Source organism: Ostrinia nubilalis, chromosome 6, assembly GCF_963855985.1.
Source record: "Ostrinia nubilalis chromosome 6, ilOstNubi1.1, whole genome shotgun sequence".
Taxonomy (NCBI): Eukaryota; Metazoa; Arthropoda; class Insecta; order Lepidoptera; family Crambidae; genus Ostrinia; species Ostrinia nubilalis.
This window is the reverse complement of record NC_087093.1, coordinates 17,657,885-17,678,121: the sequence shown is the minus strand read 5'-3', so window position 1 is coordinate 17,678,121 and position 20,237 is coordinate 17,657,885. Positions and strand designations below refer to the sequence as shown.

Sequence of the window (20,237 nt, the reverse complement as noted above, 5' to 3'; positions counted from 1 at the left end):
ATTACTACTGGAACAATAAAAGAAAGTCAAGTGTATGAGTAAACATTTATAATAAATATTTACAAGCAAGTATCACAATCAAATAAAAGAAGGTATAATAATAACAAAATATATTTCATCGATAGAAAGTGTCATACTTACCTAACTTATTAAGGGTTGACTCGTTCGGTTTATTTATTAAAAATAAATCTATACAAATCTTAAAATAACTCTTTTAATTGAATTTTGAGATGGGAAGAAATGAATCAACTTTTAATTATGCGAAACACTTCGCATTTGATATGAGATTTTTTGTTTCACTCGGCTACACTTAGGTAGGATAATATGGAAGAAGTAAGAAGTCTAAGAGTAAGAGTCTAGTTCGGATATAATTAGTTTGTCTTATTGTTCAGTAGCGGCTGAGGTTCAGTCGGGCGCCTGGCGGCTATCGGTACAGCCGCGCGAAGTCGCGAAGCAGCCGGGTCATCTCTTTGCACTTCTCTGCCCTGGAATAAGATAAATATGTATTTAATATTTGGAATCATAACTTAGTTCTAGTTTTTGTATTTATTTAAGTAGTCAAATGTAGAGGCAGTAGAAGTAGAGCAGTATATTTTCAGTATTAGTGAATAGTAGCTCATAATCATTACCGGACTTAACAAGTACTTAGCAATAGTTTTTAGGTCATTCCTAGAAAATAAATTATTGAATTTAATTTATGAATTTAAAACACACGCAATGTGTTCTGCGCGCTAGCTCACTGCATCCTGCGCGCTAGCTCACAGCATACTGTGCGCTAGCTGACAGCATACTGCGCGCTAGCTCACAGCATACTGCGTGCTAGCTCACTGTATACTCACTACATATTGCGCGCTAGCTCACTGGGTACTGCGTGCTAACTCAATGTGTACTCCGACAGGGTGTCCACATTCTGGAAAGTCAGGGAAAATCAGGGAAAAGTCAGGGAAGCTCATAGCAGTCAGGGAAAGTCAGTGAAATAGAGGGGTCACCTGGAAAGTCAGGGAAACATTGAGATTTTGTCTACCAAAACACTGTTTGTCTCCCGAAATTTCCCAGTGTTTGTAAAATGAGGGATTTAATTAATTTATGCTCTAGAAAGACCTTTGGTCTTGACTATCGAAGCATTTTTTTTTCAGCTTTGGAGTGATCTACATTATGACTTTGTTTTTAGTCATAATTATATTACTCCTTTTTAGTTTTTTATCTAATGAAGTGGATTGATCTAAATTATGACATAATTTTGTTCTTAATTAGATTATTCATATAGTTTTTTTTTTCAGGATTAGAGTGATCTATGTTATGATTTTTTTTTGTCATAACTAGATTACTCCTTTTTGTTTTAATAGTTGTACTTTTTTGTTTCAGTAAAATGATATATTTTCTATTGTCGATGTGAAAGTGCAACTTATAACTTATGTTTATTTATATTTTTTTTATAATTATTTATTGATTTGTTTATTGAGTGCAGACTAGTGAGCAGTTCACTGTGAGTGCTATTAATACAGGGTGGAAACGATAAGTGATCTCATTCGATTATTTCTAAACTACACAAGATATCGAAAAACTGATTATTGATCTTGAAAGTGCTTCACGAGCTCTTTCAAACGATATCAGTAATAGGTTACAGAATTAACTGGATCTATCCGAAAAGTCAACGTGTCCCAAAATTCAAGGATAAGCCGGCGCCGCAGGATGGACATAGTTATGACTACTTTAGGAAAAATAAGGAAAAAAATCTATCTCAATTATTTTTTAAGTTACACAATAAATTACGAAATTCTTCGAATATTGACACCCTTTATGATATTTTACATTACCACGACCACCATTTTTTAAATATTTCTGTTTTTTTGTTTGTATTGGCAACTTAAGTAGGTAGGTAGTGTTGCTGTCCACCCCAACTCTTAAAACCCCCAGAATCCTTGCAGTTTTTACACAAAAGTTAATCAAAATATTTTATTTCCTTAAAATTTTGAACGATTTTTACTTTCACTCCACTTTGACTCATCGTTTTGTAAAAAAAAAGTATGAACACTACTGCGGCAAGTTTTTTTATAAAGTTGACGCAACTATCCAATATTCCAAAATGGTATAGTACTCTAAGAAGTCTAGTCGCAAAAAAGATATGCGTACCATTTTTACAAGCACTTCGCTTGTTAGTTAGTATGAGATAAATCTTGCAACTGAATTTAAAACCAGTTCTCCTCATCCGATTGAGCTGAAATTTGGTACACTTATGTAAATACGATGAAAATGCAATATTATGGTACCATTGAGCTGAATGGAGACTGGAGGTGGAATGGAGACTGGAGGTGGCCACAGGAACTTCTAAACGAAACGGCGGAATTGCATCTAGTTTGGGTTCGTTGGATTTGTCTTTTAGAGCACTTTAGTGCTAGATGATGTCCAGGGTCCTGATGATGAAGTCAATTATAATTTTCAAACGAAGTCAAGCTTGTTTTTAAAAAAGTTTTTTTTTTATTACAACTTTATTTTAAACTTTTTAGTTGTTTCTCAATCTCATGGCCTAAGTGCTCGGGAAGACAAATCCAACGAACCCAAACTCGATAAGCTTCCGCCATTTCGTTTAGGACTTCCTATGGCCAGCTCCTGCCACCTCTTGACTTCATCATCAGGACCCTGGACATCATCTAGCACTAAAGTGCTCGAAAAGACAAGTCCAACGAACCCAAACTAGATGCAATTCCGCCGTTTCGTTAAGAGTTCCTATCTCAATGTCTCTCTGACTCTGACTCCATCCAGCTTAATGGTACCATAATATTGCATTGTCATCGTACTTACACAAGTATACCAAATTTCAGCTCAATCGGATGAGGAGAACTGGTTTTAAATTCAGTTGCAAGATTTATCCCATACTAACTAACAAGCGAAGTGCTTGTAAAAATGGTACGCATATCTTTTTTGCGACTAGGTTTCTTAGAGTATTATACCATTTTGGAATCTTGGATAGTTGCGTCAACTTTATAAAAAACTTGCCGCAGTAGTGTTCATACTTTTTTTTTTACAAAACGATGAGTCAAAGTGCAGTGAAAGTAAAAATCGTTCAAAATTTTAAGGAAATAACATAATATTTTGATTAACTTTTGTGTAAAAACTGCAAGGATTCTGGGGGTTTTAAGAGTTGGGGTGAACAGCAGCACTACTTAAGTTGCCGATATAAACAGAAAACCAGGAATAATTGAAAAATTGTGGTCGTGGTAATGTAAAATATCATAAGGGGTGTCAATTTTCATCGAATTTCATAATTTATTGTGTAAGTTAAAAAATAATTGAGATAGATTTTTTTCCTTATTTTTCCTAAAGTAGTCATGACTATGTCCATCCTGTGGCGTCGGCTTATCCTTGAATTTTGGGGAATTTTGAAAAAATTGTCAGGGAAAGTCAGGGAAAAGTCAGGGAATTTTTTCGAACATTTGCAGTGGACACCCTGACTCCGAGTTAGCTCACTGCATATTGCGCACTAGCTCACTGCATACTGCGCGCTAGCTCACCGTATATTGCGGGCTAGTTCACTGGTGGGATGGGTCGTGGCACTCGTGGCGTTAACAGCGTACGGGTTTATATCTGCCAACACTGCTAGTCACGTATCTAAAAGCATACTGGTGGAACTGCCAGCACAGTTGGTCACGTACCTGACAGCGTATTGGTGGAACTGTCAGCCCAGTTGGTCACGTACCTGACAGCATACTGGTGGATCTTGGCAGCAGGTGGTCACGTACCTGACAGCATACTGGTGGAACTGTCAGCACAGTTGGTCACATACCTGACAGCATACTGGTGGAACTGTCAGCACAGTTGGTCACGAACCCGACAGCATACTGGTGGACCTGTCGGCACAGTTGGTCACGTATCTAACAGCGGACTGGTGGAACTGTCAGCACAGTTGGTCACGTACCCGACAGCATACTGGTGGAACTGTCGGCACAGTTGGTCACGTACCCGACAGCATACTGGTGGAACTGTCAGCACAGTTGGTCACGTACCTGACAGCATACTGGTGGAACTGTCAGCACAGTTGGTCACGCACCTGACAGCATACTGGTGGAACTGTCAGCACAGTTGGTCACGTACCTGACAGCGTACTGGTGGAACTGTCAGCACAGTTAGTCACGTACCTGACAGCATACTGGTGGAACTGTCAGCACAGTTGGTCACATACCTGACAGCATACTGGTGGAGCTGTCAACACAGTTGGTCACGTATCTAACAGCGGACTGGTGGATCTTGGCAGCAGGTGGTCACGTGCTTGACGGCGTAGTGGTGGAACTAGCAGCAGTGTAGTGACGTACCGAACGGCGTACTGGTGGAACTGTCAGCACAGTTGGTCACGTACCTGACAGCATACTGGTGGAACTGTCAGCACAGTTGGTCACGTACCTGACAGCATACTTGTGGAACTGTCAGCATAGTTGGTCACGTACCTGACAGCGTATTAGTGGAACTGTCAGCACAGTTGGTCACGTACCTGACAGCATACTGGTGGAACTGTCAGCACAGTTGGTCACGTACCTGACAACGGGACTATTCCCACCTCTCGTTCTCACCACTGCAACTTCTGTGTAGCCAGGATCTACAGCTTGACCGCCATAAAAACCCATTCAATGAAGGTCAAGTTTGTCCCGGGGGAAAGTTAAGCTGTCATTGGACCCGCAACGAAAAGACAATGCCGGAAATTGGCGTCTTTTTTTTTTCGCGCGGCTATCGACCAAACTTTGTTTTTTGATTACAAAATAGTGTAATAAATCAAATTTACTATGACATGTATACCTACCTCTAAACTCAGTCTGAACTGAGTTACGAGCATTAGAAGTTTGATGATTTTCATACTAGATTTGCTTTTTGCGCGCAAAGTTTTGTAAGAAATTGCAACAAACTAGTGAGATTGTATGTGTAAACAAACAAAAATATCTATTATAGGCTCCAGACATCAGTATGAAGCAGAATCAGCGCAATAAAAAAATAGCGCAATATTTTGTTGCAATTTCTTACAAAACTTGCGCACAAAAAGCAAATCTAGTATGAAAATCATCAAACTTCTAATGCTCGTAACTCAGTTCAGACTGAGTTTAGAGGTATACATGCCATAGTAAGTTTGGTTTATTACACTATTTTGTAATCAAAAAACAAAGTTTGATCGATGGCCGCGCGAAAAAAAAAAGACGCCACTTTCCATACAAAATCTGGCATTGCCATTAATCAGAAGAACATAGGAGGTATTATACCTGACGGCGTACTGGTGGAACTGCCAGCACTGCTGCGGCGTGGCGGCGGCCGGGCGCGCGGGCAGGCGGCCGAGCGCGGCCTGCAGCCAGGCGCCGCCGCGCGCGCTCGTCAGCTCCAGCAGCACCTCGGCCACCTCGGCCAGCATGTAGGCGTGCAGGTGCAGCACGGCCGCTTCCAGCAGCGCGTACGTCATCTCTGCTCCGTACAGGTCTAGCAGCTCGTTGGCCAGCACTGCGGACACGGTCAAAGTCAGTTAGGCCGGGTTCCCACTATGCCGGACCGGCAGATCTCCCGGTCCGGTAAAATCGCCGGAAGGCCTAGCGGCGGTACAAATTGTATGAAGCTGTTCACATTATCCCGGATCCGGCTTTTTCGCCGAGCCCGGCATTTTTACCGAGCGTTTTGTCGCTACAAAATGCCGGCAAAATCACCGGACCGGAGTAATGTGAACGAGTTGCGGCCCACCCCGCCGCGCCCGTGCTTCCCGCCCCGCCCCGCCCGTGCTCCCCGCACTTCATTCGGCTCGGATGGAGCTACCGGGAAGAGACCAATTCCTGCGTACGTCATCTCTGTACCATTCAGGTCTAGGAGCTCGTTGGCCAGCACTGCGGAGACAGTCAGTTAGATGTATCGTGAAGGAGGGACAGTCCTTGATCCTAGAAAAACTGGGACAAAGCTACTGGAAGTACGTCATCATCTCTGCCCCATACAGGTCCAGGAGCTCGTTGGCCAGCACTGCGGAGACAGTCAGTTAGATGTATCGTGAAAGAAGGACAGTCCTTGATCCTAGAAAAACTAGGACGGAGCTACTGGAAGTACGTCATCATCTCTGCCCCATACAGGTCTAGCAGCTCGTTGGCCAGCACTGCGGAAACAGTCAAATTCAGTTAGATGTATCATGAAAGACGGACAGTACTTGATCCTAGAAAAACTAAGATGGAGCTCATGGAGCTACTGGGAGTACGTCATCATCTCTGCCCCATACAGGTCCAGCAGCTCGTTGGCCAGCACTGCGGAGACAGTCAGTTAGATGTATCGTGAAGGAGGGACAGTCCTTGATCCTAGAAAAACTGGGACAAAGCTACTGGAAGTACGTCATCATCTCTGCCCCATACAGGTCCAGGAGCTCGTTGGCCAGCACTGCGGAGACAGTCAGTTAGATGTATCGTGAAAGAAGGACAGTCCTTGATCCTAGAAAAACTAGGACGGAGCTACTGGAAGTACGTCATCATCTCTGCCCCATACAGGTCTAGCAGCTCGTTGGCCAGCACTGCGGAAACAGTCAAATTCAGTTAGATGTATCGTGAAAGACGGACAGTACTTGATCCTAGAAAAACTAAGATGGAGCTCATGGAGCTACTGGGAGTACGTCATCATCTCTGCCCCATTCAGGTCTAGGAGCTCGTTGGCCAGCACTGCGGAGACGCTCAAAGTCAGAAGTATCGTGAAGGAAGGGAGTCGTTAATCTTGGAGAAGCTAGGGTGGAGCTACCGGGAATAGACCAATTCTTGCGCGTACGTCATCTCCGCGCCGTACAGGTCTAGCAGCTAGTTGGCCAGCACTGCGGAGACAGTCAGATGTATCGTGAAGGAGGGACAGGCCTTGATCCTAGAAAAACTAGGATGGAGCTCATGGAGCTACTGGGAGTACGTCATCATCTGCCCCATACAGGTCTAGGAGCTCGTTGGCCAGCACTGCGGAGACAGTCAGTTAAATGTATCGTGAAGGAGAGACAGTCCTTGATCCTAGAAAAACTAGGACGGAGCTACTGGGAGTACGTCATCATCTGCTCCATACAGGTCTAGCAGTTCGTGGGCTAGCACTGCGGAGACGCTCAAAGTCAGTCAGATGTATCGTGAAAGAGGGACAGTCCTTGATCCTAGAAAAACTAGGATAGAGCTCATGGAGCTACTGGGAGTACGTCATCATCTGCCCCATACAGGTCTAGCAGTTCGTTGGCCAGCACTGCGGAGACGCTCATAGTCAGTTAAAAGTACCGTGAAACAGGGAGAGTCGTCGAACCTAGAAAAACTAGGACGGAGCTACTGGAAGTACGTCATCATCTCTGCCCTATACAGGTCTAGGAGCTCGTTGGCCAGCACTGCAGACACACTCAAAGTCATAAGTATCGTGAAGGAAGTGAAAGTCGTTGATCCTGGAGAAGCTAGGATGGGGCTACCGGGATCAGTTAGATGTATCGTGAAAGAAGGGAGAGTTGAATTTCGTTCGTTGATCCTAGAAAAACTAAGATGGAGCTACCGGGAAGGGACCAATTCCCGCGCGTACGTCATCTCTGCTCCATACAGGTCCAAGAGCTCGTTGGCCAGCACTGCGGAGACAGTCAGTTAGATGTATCGTGAAGGAGGGACAGTCCTTGATCCTAGAAAAACTAGGACGGAGCTACTGGGAGTACGTCATCATCTGCTCCATACAGGTCTAGCAGTTCGTGGGCTAGCACTGCGGAGACGCTCAAAGTCAGTCAGATGTATCGTGAAAGAGGGACAGTCCTTGATCCTAGAAAAACTAGGATAGAGCTCATGGAGCTACTGGGAGTACGTCATCATCTCTGCCCCATACAGGTCTAGCAGCTCGTTGGCCAGCACTGCGGAGACGGTCAAAATCAATTAGATGTATCGTGAAAGAGGGAAGAGTTGAATTTCGTTCGTTGATCCTAGAAAAACTACGATGGAGCTACCGGGAAGAGACCAATTCCTGCGCGTACGTCATTTCTGTACCATACAGGTCTAGCAGCTCGTTGGCCAGCACTGCGGAGACAGTCAGTTAGATGTATCGTGAAGGAGGGACAGTCCTTGATCCTAGAAAAACTAGGACAAAGCTACTGGAAGTACGTCATCATCTCTGCCCCATACAGGTCTAGGAGCTCGTTGGCCAGCACTGCGGGGACGCTCATAGTCAGTTAAAAGTACCGTGAAACAGGGAGAGTCGTTGATCCTAGAAAAACTAAGATTGAGCTACCGGGAAGAGACCGATTCCTGCGCATACGTCATCTCTGTACCATACAGGTCAAGCAGCTCGTTGGCCAGCAGTGCGGAGACACTCAAAGTCAGAAGTATCGTGAAGGAAGGGAGTCGTTAATCTTGGAGAAGCTAGGATGGAGCTATCGGAAAGAGACCAATTCCTCTAGAATTAAAGAAAAAGCGATTCACCACCTCGCGAATCCTAAATGTGTGATCTATAACCGCTACATTACTTTTGGTCCTTTGAGCCAGATATGAGCCAGCGACCTATGGATACGAAAAAAAATTCGTTATTCAAGAAAACTATAGCGGCGTCTGCATTTTCCCACGTACGTGGGACGTCCACCCACAAGGTGGACGGATTACATCATAAAGGTAGCAGGAAGGCGCTGGACGCAGGCCGCTGCCAACCGGGCAACATGGAAAGCATTGGGGGAGACCTATGTTCAGCAGTGGACGTCCTATGGTTGAGATGATGACGATGCTAGCGGCGTCAAGTCTTATACAAGATAAATAAAGATATTCATTTAAAGTTATCATAAAAACACACGCCGCCCAAGTCGCAAAACCTGCAACCAATTCAAGATCCGCCTTACCTTTGACCTGGTCCTTGCCCCTATTGGCGGCAGACACGAAGTCGTAGAGGAACTTCATGACGGAGGAGTTGGCCTCGCGGTGGTCCAGCTTGCAGGCCAGGTTGGCGCACTGCACCACCGCGCCCGCCGCGCCACACGATAGGAATTCCAGTGGGATACGCTGCAAGAACCTGCGAGGGAATACCATCTTTATGATCCGTCGCTGAAAGACGTCTGGCATAATGCCCTATCTCTAAAGACAAAAATAAACAGAGGATTAGAAAACACATATAAAACAGAAAGTGCACTTGTTATTGGAGCTGCAACAAGTTATACTGTATAACCTGCTTTAAACGCTTTGTATGTTATGGTTGTATCCCTGTTTTGTGCACCAAATATAATAAATAAAAGAACGAACAGTTGCAAGGAACTCCAGCGGGATGCGCTGTCCTCATGGGCCGGATAGAAAGGATCGTCCAAGAAACTAGAATGTTAGTTATATGCTCTGCATACTTACTGAGAATCTCGTAAAAGGTGATTAGAGGAGAAATTTAGGCCTCCCCAACCCTATATCTATCCAGGATAAAGTAGAAGAATAAAAAAAAACTTGAAAAAAAAAATTAGAGACAGTCGTCCTGTAGTGAAGACACCGAGCTGACTAACCTGATACAAAGCCGGAACAGGTCATCAATAGTGTCTGGGTTGTCTTGCATTCCGTTGGGCACCTGTAGCAGGTTGAAGGCGCGCGGCATGAGGTCTTGCAGCAGTTGCACGAGCGCGGGCGCACATCCCGGTGCCGCTGCCAGCTCGTCAAGTAGCACCGAAGCCAGGTACAACAGGCAGCTGTGTGCCGCCGTCATGTATAAAGATGCCATGTGTACTGCGAGCGGTGGAAGTAAGGCCGCAGCGTTCCGTCCCACGCAGCGGACGGCGAAGCGCAGCGCTCGGGTTGACCGCTCCATTATGCGGCCGTCGGTGTTGTATCTGAGGGGAAAACGAACTATTTAATACAGGGCAATGAGGTTCATTTCGATTTTTAGTTGTTAATGCAGATTTATAGGGCTAAGAAATCCGTTAAGTTAACTATAGGTAATTTAAAAAAATACAAATTTATATTTTTCACAATTTCTATTTTTAAAAATTGCTGATGGATGGGTTACATTATTTTGTACAACAGTAATGATCCTCATTATTGCCTGATGGCAACTGTTGATTCCGTTGCAGCCGAGGGTTCTTTGCTTGGTTTTTTTTTTTTATTAAAATTAGGCTTAGTAGAGTTAGCGTCTTCGAGTCCGACTTATGTTGACGCTTATATTACACACGAGTCGAGACTTATGTCCAGAACGCTCCATCCATCTTCTCCCTACCAGTATAGTCATGGTGTCTAAGCGCTTGGCTAGGCTACCCGCGCAGGTGCGGCGAGTTGTATCAAAAATTAAAATAAAATGCGTGCGCGCAGATTTCATGTTGGAGGCAAAGCAAGCACTAAGGTCCCTGGAGGCATTCCAAGTGGTCCACTTTTAACTGATTTTTGCAGTCAAACTGGTTTACTTTTTGATTATGAGGTGGTCCCTGACAAGACAGAAATTTAGTAAAACGGTCCCTCATGACTTAAAGGTTAAGAACCACTGCTCTATAGTATTCCCTGCTCTCACTTCTGCATGACGTCGCGTATGACGGGCCAGGCGTCGGCGAGCGCGGGCAGGCAGGCGAGCGCGACGTCGTCGTGTCGCGGCGCCGGCGCCTTGATGTCGCGGAACAGCGCCGCGATCTTGTCCAGGCTGGTGACCGGGTCCGAGCTCGTGCCCTTCTGCAGCGCCGCGTCCGACTTCAATGTCGCCTGTAGCGGTGCCAGCTGCATGCTCACCGCTTCCCGCATGGCCACGCTGAGCTGTGGGTTGAAAATTAATTAGTTCGCCCTAGCACAGAATAATAATAAGTACTATGTACAGTAGTTTTACTTCGCGAAGGTATTTAAAAAAAAAAATGCTCAATGTCATTAACAATATGGTGTAATTTAGCCTAACGTCAGTGATCGGCACTGCGCCGAAGCTATAGGGCTGACTTCGGTAAAATGATGTGACGTGAGGTGCCAAACTGCGGAAAATGGCGGAGGAAATACATGATTTAGCATGAATTATCATGAATAATATTAACTACTTATTTACCTCTCAGTGTCTTGAGGCAACTTAAAAAAGTACATTCTGTGTTTTTATTATTATTTAGGCAGTTAAATACTGCACAGTATTTAGTACACCATTTTCTTTATTTTCTTCCATCATACATAAGAATACGCGTGCGTGAGTCAATGTTCGCTCGTATGTGAGGCCTTGTCGAATAGTATCCTGTAGGTGGGCCATCGTGCGTATTTTGTTTTCGATGTAAACTCGCGGAGATGAACAGCGAACAACGTCTGGAAATTCTTTGAGCATACCCATTGGGCAATGTGGACGGCCTGTAGGTTATGTGGGCGTCTTCCCAATAGAATGGGGTCTATCCACTAAAATCCGACGGACCAGTATTCTTAGGGAGATGCCACACGGTGCGGTGCGGCGTCGCACCGCAAACATTTTGCCGCATCACTGTACACATGTGGTATGCGGCGTCGCAATACGGGACTTTCTCGCTCAACCGAAGTGCGGTGTGCCTGCGATGCGGCGCCAGAACGTCTAGCATATCATTGATTTTTATATACGGGACTATTCCCACCACTCGTTCCCACCACTGCAACTCCTGTGTAGCCAGGATCTACAGCTTGACCGCCACAAAAACCCAACCAATGAAGGTCAAGTTTGTTCCGGGGGAAAGTTAAACTGTCATTGGACCCGCAACGAAATTAATCAGAAGAACATAGGAGGAGTTCGAAAAAAAATATAAATACAGTGACTCTGACTATGTTTGCTTGCATGACCACCGTTATGTCACTGTCACACAGTTTAAAGTTGCATAAGACATAGCTTTACGCGCCAATATAAACTGAAGTATGTGTGTCGAAATTGTCGCAAGGCTGTTCATTGGGTGCGACAATAGCTGCTCTATCCTGCGAGCAGTGCTATGAGTGACGTCATCTGCAGGAGTCCAGGAGTGCGGCCACTGACCTGGTCGGGCGGCAGATCCGGCTTTTACCCGTGGTCCCCCCAACATGTCCCCGTAATTTATTATAACCATGGTCCCACCGCACTAAGTGGCAAACATTGCTTGTCACCTAGGTATCTATAATATTATAAAAAAATCTATAATTAATATAGAAAATAATTATAGGTAGGTACGGCACCATAATATCTTTATAATATCTTCACATCACACACTTAGTGCGGTGGGAACATGGTTAAAATAAATTGGGGACATGTTGGGGGGACCACGGGTAAAAGCCGGGCAGATCCCGCGGGCATCAGTGTTATGTGACGTCATCAGCGACTCACCTGGTCGGGCGGCAGGCCGCCGAGCGCGGAGGCGAGCGCGCGCGCGAGCGCCGCGGCGGCCGGCAGCGGCAGGTTCAGCTTCTCTGAGTCGCGCGTGGCTTCTAGCAGCGACATCGCGTGCGACGCCGCCTGCAGGAGTGCCGGTCACTGACCTGGTCGGGCGGCAGTGTTATGTGACGTCAGCAGCGACTGACCTGGTCGGGCGGCAGGCCGCCGAGCGCGGAGGCGAGGGCTCGCGCGAGCGCCGCGGCGGCCGGCAGCGGCAGGTTCAGCTTCTCCGAGTCGCGCGTGGCTTCTAGCAGCGACATCGCGTGCGACGCCGCCTGCAGGAGTGCCGGTCACTGACCTGGTCGGGCGGCAGTGTTATGTGACGTCAGCAGCGACTGACCTGGTCGGGCGGCAGGCCGCCGAGCGCGGAGGCGAGGGCTCGCGCGAGCGCCGCGGCGGCCGGCAGCGGCAGGTTCAGCTTCTCCGAGTCGCGCGTGGCTTCTAGTAGCGACATCGCGTGCGACGCCGCCTGCAGGAGTGCCGGTCACTGACCTGGTCGGGCGGCAGTGTTATGTGACGTCATGAGCGACTGACCTGGTCGGGCGGCAGGCCGCCGAGCGCGGAGGCGAGGGCTCGCGCGAGCGCCGCGGCGGCCGGCAGCGGCAGGTTCAGCTTCTCTGAGTCGCGCGTGGCTTCTAGCAGCGACATCGCGTGAGATGCTGCCTGCACGCGGCACGCCTTGCAGATGTTCTGCAACAAGAACAAAGTTGTGATATTGTTTCTTTGGAAGACACGATTCGGGGCAGACGTGATTCCGTTGTTCCTGAGCCAGTCGGGAGAGAACCTGTGTGATTTTAGGCCTGTCATGGGTACTCGAAAAGCATTTTTGGTAGTGTCATCTAAAACGAAATGACTAAGTGCGTGCAGTGAAAATGCAAGTTCTGAACCATATAGTTCCAAAATACTGAACTGTCCTGTGCATGACATTGACAGTGGGGCGCCACCGTCAATACCGGATCGCTGGTTCCGATTTTTGCCATGTTGGAAACTATACAGGATGTTAGGTAAATGGGTATATGAGCCGACACTAGCCCATGTTAACATGGGTATATAAATGGTATAGTGAAATCAGAAAATTGATATCTTCATTTTAATTATTTTAATTTTCATACAAATCGGATTTTATAAAATTTATTTTGTATGAAAATTTAAAAAAATAAAATGATGATACCAAATTTCTGACTTCACCATACCATTTATATGCCCATGTTAACATGGGCTAGTGTCGGCTCATATATCCATTTACCTAACACCCTGTATAGTTGAACGATGGTAGCGCCCCCCTGTCATTAAGTTTGGTGGGACAGTTCAGCGTGGGTCATCTATACAGACCAAACTTGACAGTAGCAGGCAGACAGGAAGAAGAATGAAGAATGGTGGGCCATCTGTCACTGCCGACCCACTCGCACCTGCAAGGCCAGCGCCGCGGCGTAGGCCAGCTGGTCGTCGTGCTGCTCGATCCACCGCACCGCCGATCCACCGCACCGCTCGATCCACCGCACCGCTCGGCCGCAGCACGCGTCTCACCTGCAAGGCCAGCGCCGCGGCGTAGGCCAGCTGGTCGTCGTGCTGCTCGATCCACCGCACCGCTCGGCCGCAGCACGCGTCTCACCTGCAAGGCCAGCGCCGCGGCGTAGGCCAGCTGGTCGTCGTGCTGCTCGATCCACCGCACCGCTCGATCCACCGCACCGCTCGATCCACCGCACCGCTCGGCCGCAGCACGCGTCTCACCTGCAAGGCCAGCGCCGCGGCGTAGGCCAGCTGGTCGTCGTGCTGCTCGATCCACCGCACCGCTCGATCCACCGCACCGCTCGGCCGCAGCACGCGTCTCACCTGCAAGGCCAGCGCCGCGGCGTAGGCCAGCTTGTCGTCGTGCTGCTCGATCCACCGCACCGCTCGATCCACCGCACCGCTCGGCCGCAGCACGCGTCTCACCTGCAAGGCCAGCGCCGCGGCGTAGGCCAGCTTGTCGTCGTGCTGCTCGATCCACCGCACCGCTCGATCCACCGCACCGCTCGGCCGCAGCACGCGTCTCACCTGCAAGGCCAGCGCCGCGGCGTAGGCCAGCTTGTCGTCGTGCTGCTCGATCCACCGCACCGCTCGATCCACCGCACCGCTCGGCCGCAGCACGCGTCTCACCTGCAAGGCCAGCGCCGCGGCGTAGGCCAGCTGGTCGTCGTGCACGGCGCGCACCAGCACGCGCAGGCTGGGCTCCAACGCCTCGGGGTGCTGCTCGATCCACTCGCACAGCTCGCCCAGCAGCAGGATGCAAGTCTTGCGAACGCCCGGGTGCGTGTCGTCAGGCATCGATAGAATTGCTTCCACCACCTTCGGCACGTATTCGTACTCCTCGCTGGAAAGGGATAGGTTGTTAAGAACTGAGACGGTAAATTCGGAACGGCGGCGCGTGAAATGGACGCTCCATTTCACGCGCCGTATTTTGTGCGTGGACGATCGACTACTGATCGTAAGTTACGCCCGTATTCACAAACAATGCTTGAATCGAACGCACAGCGTTGAATAGAGCTCTGTGATTGGTTCGTGTGTCACCCTGTGCGTCCACGCGCACTCAGACCTCATAGTAATGTTTGTGAATAAGGGCGTTACACACAGACGCCCCGTTCGCACGCGTTACTTAGGCCCTTTTCACATGTCCCGGTTGAAGTGTATGGGCATGCCGGATTAATTACGCCGGAACATGTGAAAGCTACGTACCATGCCCATACACTTCACCACCGGATACCCGGCGCCGGTTAGCCGGCAACCGGGACGTGTGAAAAGGGCCTTACGCGCGTTCTAGCGAAAACTAGTTACGTGCGTACACGTGCCGCTGTTCTAAATTTGCGACCTTAGGACTTTATAAAAAGAGGAACACTGACATTGGCAGAAGACAATAGTGAGTGGATATACACCAATGTCTACATCACCATTAATTCATACCAAAAGGGGGTAAGAATTAGAACTCACGGCAGTATATTCTTGGCGACCGACTGCATGATGAAGAGCGCCGCCTCGGTCTGCTCCCAGGAGATGTCTGCGTGGAGCGCCGCGAACATCTGCCGGAACACGGCGCTGGAGCCCACGATGAACACCACATCCTTGATCAGACCCATCACCTTGATGCGGAATTCCTGCAAGAATAAACATGCCCGCTATTTGAGGCTGTTAACGAAAAAAGGATAGAACGCCCGATATTTGTAAGGCTGCTAACCAGAAAAAGACCACAATAACGGCCTATATTTGTAGGGTTTTGAACGAAAAAAGGATCACAATAACGCCCGATATTTGTGACGCTGTGAATAAAAAAAAACACAATAACGCCCGCTATTTGTAAGGCTGCTAACCAGAAAAAGACCACAATAACGCCCTATATTTGTGGGTTGTTAACGAAAAAAGGACCACAATAACGCCCGATATTTGTGGGGTTTTTAACTGAAAAATTACCACAATAACTACCAATATTTGTGAGGCTGTGAACGAAAAAAAGACCACAATAACGCCCTATATTTGTAGGGTCATTAACAAAAAAAAGACCACAATAACGCCCGCTATTAGTAAGGCTGCTAATTTAGGTAAAGACAGTACCTACCTTTTTTTATTATAATCATACAAATTATAATGTAAATTATGCACAAAGGATACACAAGAAAGAAATAAACACAGATTTTTAAGAAATCTCTAAAAAATAACAACAGTGACAGTTTGAACAAGTTTTTAATGGCAATCGCACAGCTGTGTAACCAAAATATACTTTAATAAAATAAATAAAAAGCTTTTATTTCCACAAGTTTACAAATTACAATTTATAAATTAAGGGGATTGGGGGATTCCAAAATATACTTACAAGGAAGTAATATACTTACAAAGAAATCATCACCTTCATCTGGAAGTGTACTCTGGTCTGGCTCACATTGGCAATGCCTGGCGAGGCCTTCGATTAGCCTTTCTATGTGAGGCTTGAACGCATCTGTCAATGGCTGATAGTCCCTTTGATAAACATCATCAGAGAGCTTGTACCATAGGTTGAAAGTTACTTCTGCCACCTGGAACAGTAAGACAGTTATTTTCATTAAATTAAACAACATAAAATTAACAGTATGACTAAGATAATATAAATGTGATTGTTTAAATCTTTTTATAATGATAAGAAAGTATAAATATACAAATGTATTTAGTTTAAGATATCCTAGGATATAAGTAAATCTTTATGTGACATATAAAACATAATAAAAAATAACTATAGCTATACTATCACTATCAGGTTAGCTTGGTTCATTGGCAAACTAAAGAACAAAAATATACAAAATCTGATTACCTCATAATCATGGTGTCCCACACATACAAGAGCCAACTCAAGTGACCTCATAGCAAAGTGTGTATTCCCATTAGACACAGCATCAATAATTTTTGTTAAGAATGTTTCACCCAGCTCTGTAAACACTTTAGCATAATTTGATGCCTTCTCCTCCTCCTCATGAGCCACGGCCAAGTGGTAACTGTCTTCGAGCGCTGACAAACTGTCAAACATAAGCTTCTCCACTTCATCATGACTACTATCCTCTAACCAGTGCAGTAATGAACAAACACAGTCACAAGCGGCATCGTGCAATATATTTATTGAATTGTGATCCCTTAAAACTTGTAAACAAAACCCAATAACTGCATTCTGAGGTATTTCTTGCATATCAATAGCTCCAACTTGTATCCAAGAAGTTAGACATTTAATAATTCTTAGTCCTACATGTGTATTTGGAGAATTAACAATACTTTCTTTTAAAAATAAGTTTACATTTTGACTGTTAGACCTTAACTCTTGTTTTATGTCTTCCCGTCTGTTTTCTCCCAGTTTCAGTTTTGATGAATCGATTTCTTGAGGAAGCACAGTCAGTATTTCTAATAGGGCATAGTCATTTTTGTTAGAAAATGTTTTTATTAGTTCACTTATGCAGTTTTCCCATGAAGGTAATTGTAGAGCCAAGTCTGCTAGAGCCAGGCAAAGCTGTGTGAGGATGGCTGAACTAGTGTCGGGCGGCATTCCCTCCAGGTGAGACACCAAGGAGTCTCGGAGCGATATGATGGCCTCTGGTGGCAATTCTGAGAGGTTGTTCTGTACTTTGGATCTCATTGTTTGGGCAGCAAAATAAGTCGATTGGATATCTTTTTTCTGATGCAGCAAATCGTCTGCTATCTTCCATGAGTGAATCTGAAATTTAACGCATGACGTGGGGTTATTTAAACGTATTAGGCACAAATTGTGACTAAAACTTCATAATTTACATGTTATGGCATATCTATTGGGCAGTTATATTTAATACTATTCTGGAAGAAACTATGATACTTACAGATTTTTGAACATCTCCAAGCCAAAGAGATGCCTTTTCCTTTTCACTTGCATCTGGGTTGTCGTACAAGGCACTGATGGCCTGATAAACTGTGTCCATTGGGGGGGCCTCCATATTTTAAACGTGAACACAACACCAAAGTCACTTAACGCCCTTTTTTCATAACACAAACACCATGCACTTTCATATCTAAAACATAGATTTTAAGTAAAAATACAAATTAAATACAACTAACCGCATACGAAACGTATGAAATGCTTGACGAAAGGAAATCTGTGACAACTGGTGACAGGTGAACATACATTTTTAATCTGTGCTGTCATTAATGTTATACCATAAACAATAAGTGTTGCTATAATTTACTTTACTTTCCATTTTGTCTATCATGAAAATAAGAGCCGATTGGTCAAAACAGCTGACGTACGCTGTTTACGCTGGCGTACGTCAGCTGTTTTGACCAATCGTATTGCAGAATCGATGAAGCGTGTCTGGATTGTAGACGTTAAAAGTTACCGTAATCGGGGCTAAGGTTTGTCTGTTAAGCATTCACGCACCAATGAACCGATTTTGATAAAATTTGGCAGTGATAGAGTTTGAGTCCCAGGAATGGACATAAGATAGTTTTTATCCCGGTTTGTGCAACAGGGACATCCGGGCGGGACATCTCTGACACACAAAATTTTCAAAGGCCACCACGGGTAAATGTTGTTTATCATTTATAAATACAAGAAAACTTATGCATCCCATTAAGAAGGAATAAAAACTGAACGGGAGGTACCTGGATGCAAGCGGCGCAGGACCGGTCTTTGTGGAAATCCTTGGGGGAGGCCTTTGTCCAGCAGTGGACGTCTTTCGGCTAAAACGAACAAACGAACGAACGAAAAACTGAATGAACTTTTAAAATATTTTTCTTTAAAAAAATTCAGCAGTGGACATCCTTCCTACCTATGGCTGAAATGATGATGATGATGAAAAAAAATTCTCAATTCACACCTTTATACTGACTTGTGAATAAATGCGCAAGTTCTCATAAAGAGTTGCATATTAACTGAGTTGATACTTTAGTTAGATCAAAAAAATTATAGGGTCTCATTTTGAGATGACTGACAGATACTCAAAATCCGATAAAAGGTGTTTGTTTGTGTTAATATTACCATGTCCATTGGACATTTTGGAAAGATGGCAACATTAATTTTATATCACCCAACACCCAACCAACCAACCATAGACATCAAAGAGCATAAAAGAGTAAGAGACGGCACTCCATAGATATTTTTTGAGCTCACGCACACATATGCATTTTAGAGAACGACCCGCAAATCTTTACCAACCGCACAAACTACAGGCGGAGCTACCAACATAATGCCTTATTTTCTGACAGTATTAGTGACGTTCGTAATAACTTATCGATTATCGATACTTTGCTAGGGTTGTAATTGCATATCGATATCTAGTATAGGAACCTTCAATATTTTAATGATTACTATTTTTATTTTATACTATGTCTAAGTAAAACGAAGTTTTGTAACGTAAATTATTTATTTCGAAATAAAATAGGTATATTACAATAAGTATTGAACATGACATAGCAGTTGTAGGCATGAGGAATTATTGAAAATTATAACAAAGTACAGAAATGATAATTTTGTAAACTTTTATTTTCACAACTTTTTCTAAGAAAAAATAGGATTTTTATTTATAAAGATAAACATCTTTAATTTTCTTATCAGCTGATCGAACCTCAGCCTCAAGATTACTTTTCAATGCTTTGTTGCTGTGCTTTTTTACTTTTGTCAGCAAAATTGTTTTCACTTTTTATGAAGCTGTCATTAATGATTTTACAACTTTTTCTTAGAAAAAGGTAACTTAATATTTTAAACATCTTATCATAAATTTCTTTATTATGTTGTTGACATTTAAACCAACTAAAATTACAATTTGTACTCAACATTAAGAAAATGAATTTTCCAACATTTTCCATATATATCTGGTCGGCAATATGGTCATGATAAAATTGTTTAGCTTCATTTACGGTGGTACATAATTGAATTGTTGGATAAACGAGACTTTTTTTATCATGCCACCATTCGCGAAGAGATATATGCATACAAATCATTGTCAACAGGAGTTTTCACGCTCAAACACTCTTCACAAATTAAACAAGAACTGTTTTGTAATAGTTTGGCAGCTAAATACCCGCTTACATATACTACTGGTTGGTTTTCAAGGCTACACAAATTTTCAATGGGCTGTTCTAAGTTTTCAGGGTCCGGGATAGACAACACAGGATAAAATTCAGTGTCTGTGGAATCTTGAACATTAATTTTTATTTCTGTTGTTTTTAAATTAGTTTTTAAAATGTCTTTATATTCCAGCATATGTTTATTGTTGTCTGCTTCACAATTAGCACTTCTGCTATGAGGCACTTTCAGCCCAGTAACCATGCTTGTTTTAAGCGCTGCAGTAAAGTGCGTGATAGTGGGATTTCTATTGGTTACACTGTGTTGCCTAATGATTCCAAATAAGTTTTCCAGAGAGTCTTGGTTAAACTGTCTAAGGTTCATATATTTAAACCCTTCATTCTTTAACTTTTCCCAAATATCGTTTAAGGATTTGATAGATATTTGA

At 44.8% G+C, this 20,237-nt stretch overlaps 1 protein-coding gene across 1 annotated transcript; it reads right to left on the bottom strand.

Moving 5' to 3' along the window:
- Window positions 1–95: 95 nt before the first annotated feature.
- Window positions 96–17,880, bottom strand: LOC135072735 (transportin-3). Its single transcript, XM_063966764.1, has 11 exons — window positions 17,610–17,880; window positions 16,583–17,470; window positions 16,131–16,310; window positions 15,235–15,398; window positions 14,407–14,620; window positions 12,802–12,957; window positions 10,453–10,688; window positions 9,461–9,781; window positions 8,819–8,988; window positions 5,244–5,475; window positions 96–485 (listed from the first exon to the last, which is right to left on the bottom strand). Exons 1-11 carry the CDS (start codon window positions 17,721–17,723, stop codon window positions 425–427), a joined length of 2,736 nt encoding a protein of 911 aa, XP_063822834.1. The 5' UTR covers window positions 17,724–17,880; the 3' UTR covers window positions 96–424.
- Window positions 17,881–20,237: the final 2,357 nt, after the last annotated feature.

Excerpts from the sequence above, each read along its gene's own strand:
- LOC135072735 (XM_063966764.1), bottom strand. The coding sequence starts at position 17,723 with ATGGAGGCCCCCCCAATGGACACAGTTTATCAGGCCATCAGTGCCTTG. Across the intron at positions 14,621-15,234 it reads GTCGCCAAGAATATACTGCC|CGAGGAGTACGAATACGTGC; the intron begins GTGAGTTCTAAT and ends ATCCCTTTCCAG. Across the intron at positions 9,782-10,452 it reads ATACGCGACGTCATGCAGAA|ATACAACACCGACGGCCGCA; the intron begins GTGAGAGCAGGG and ends TTTTCCCCTCAG.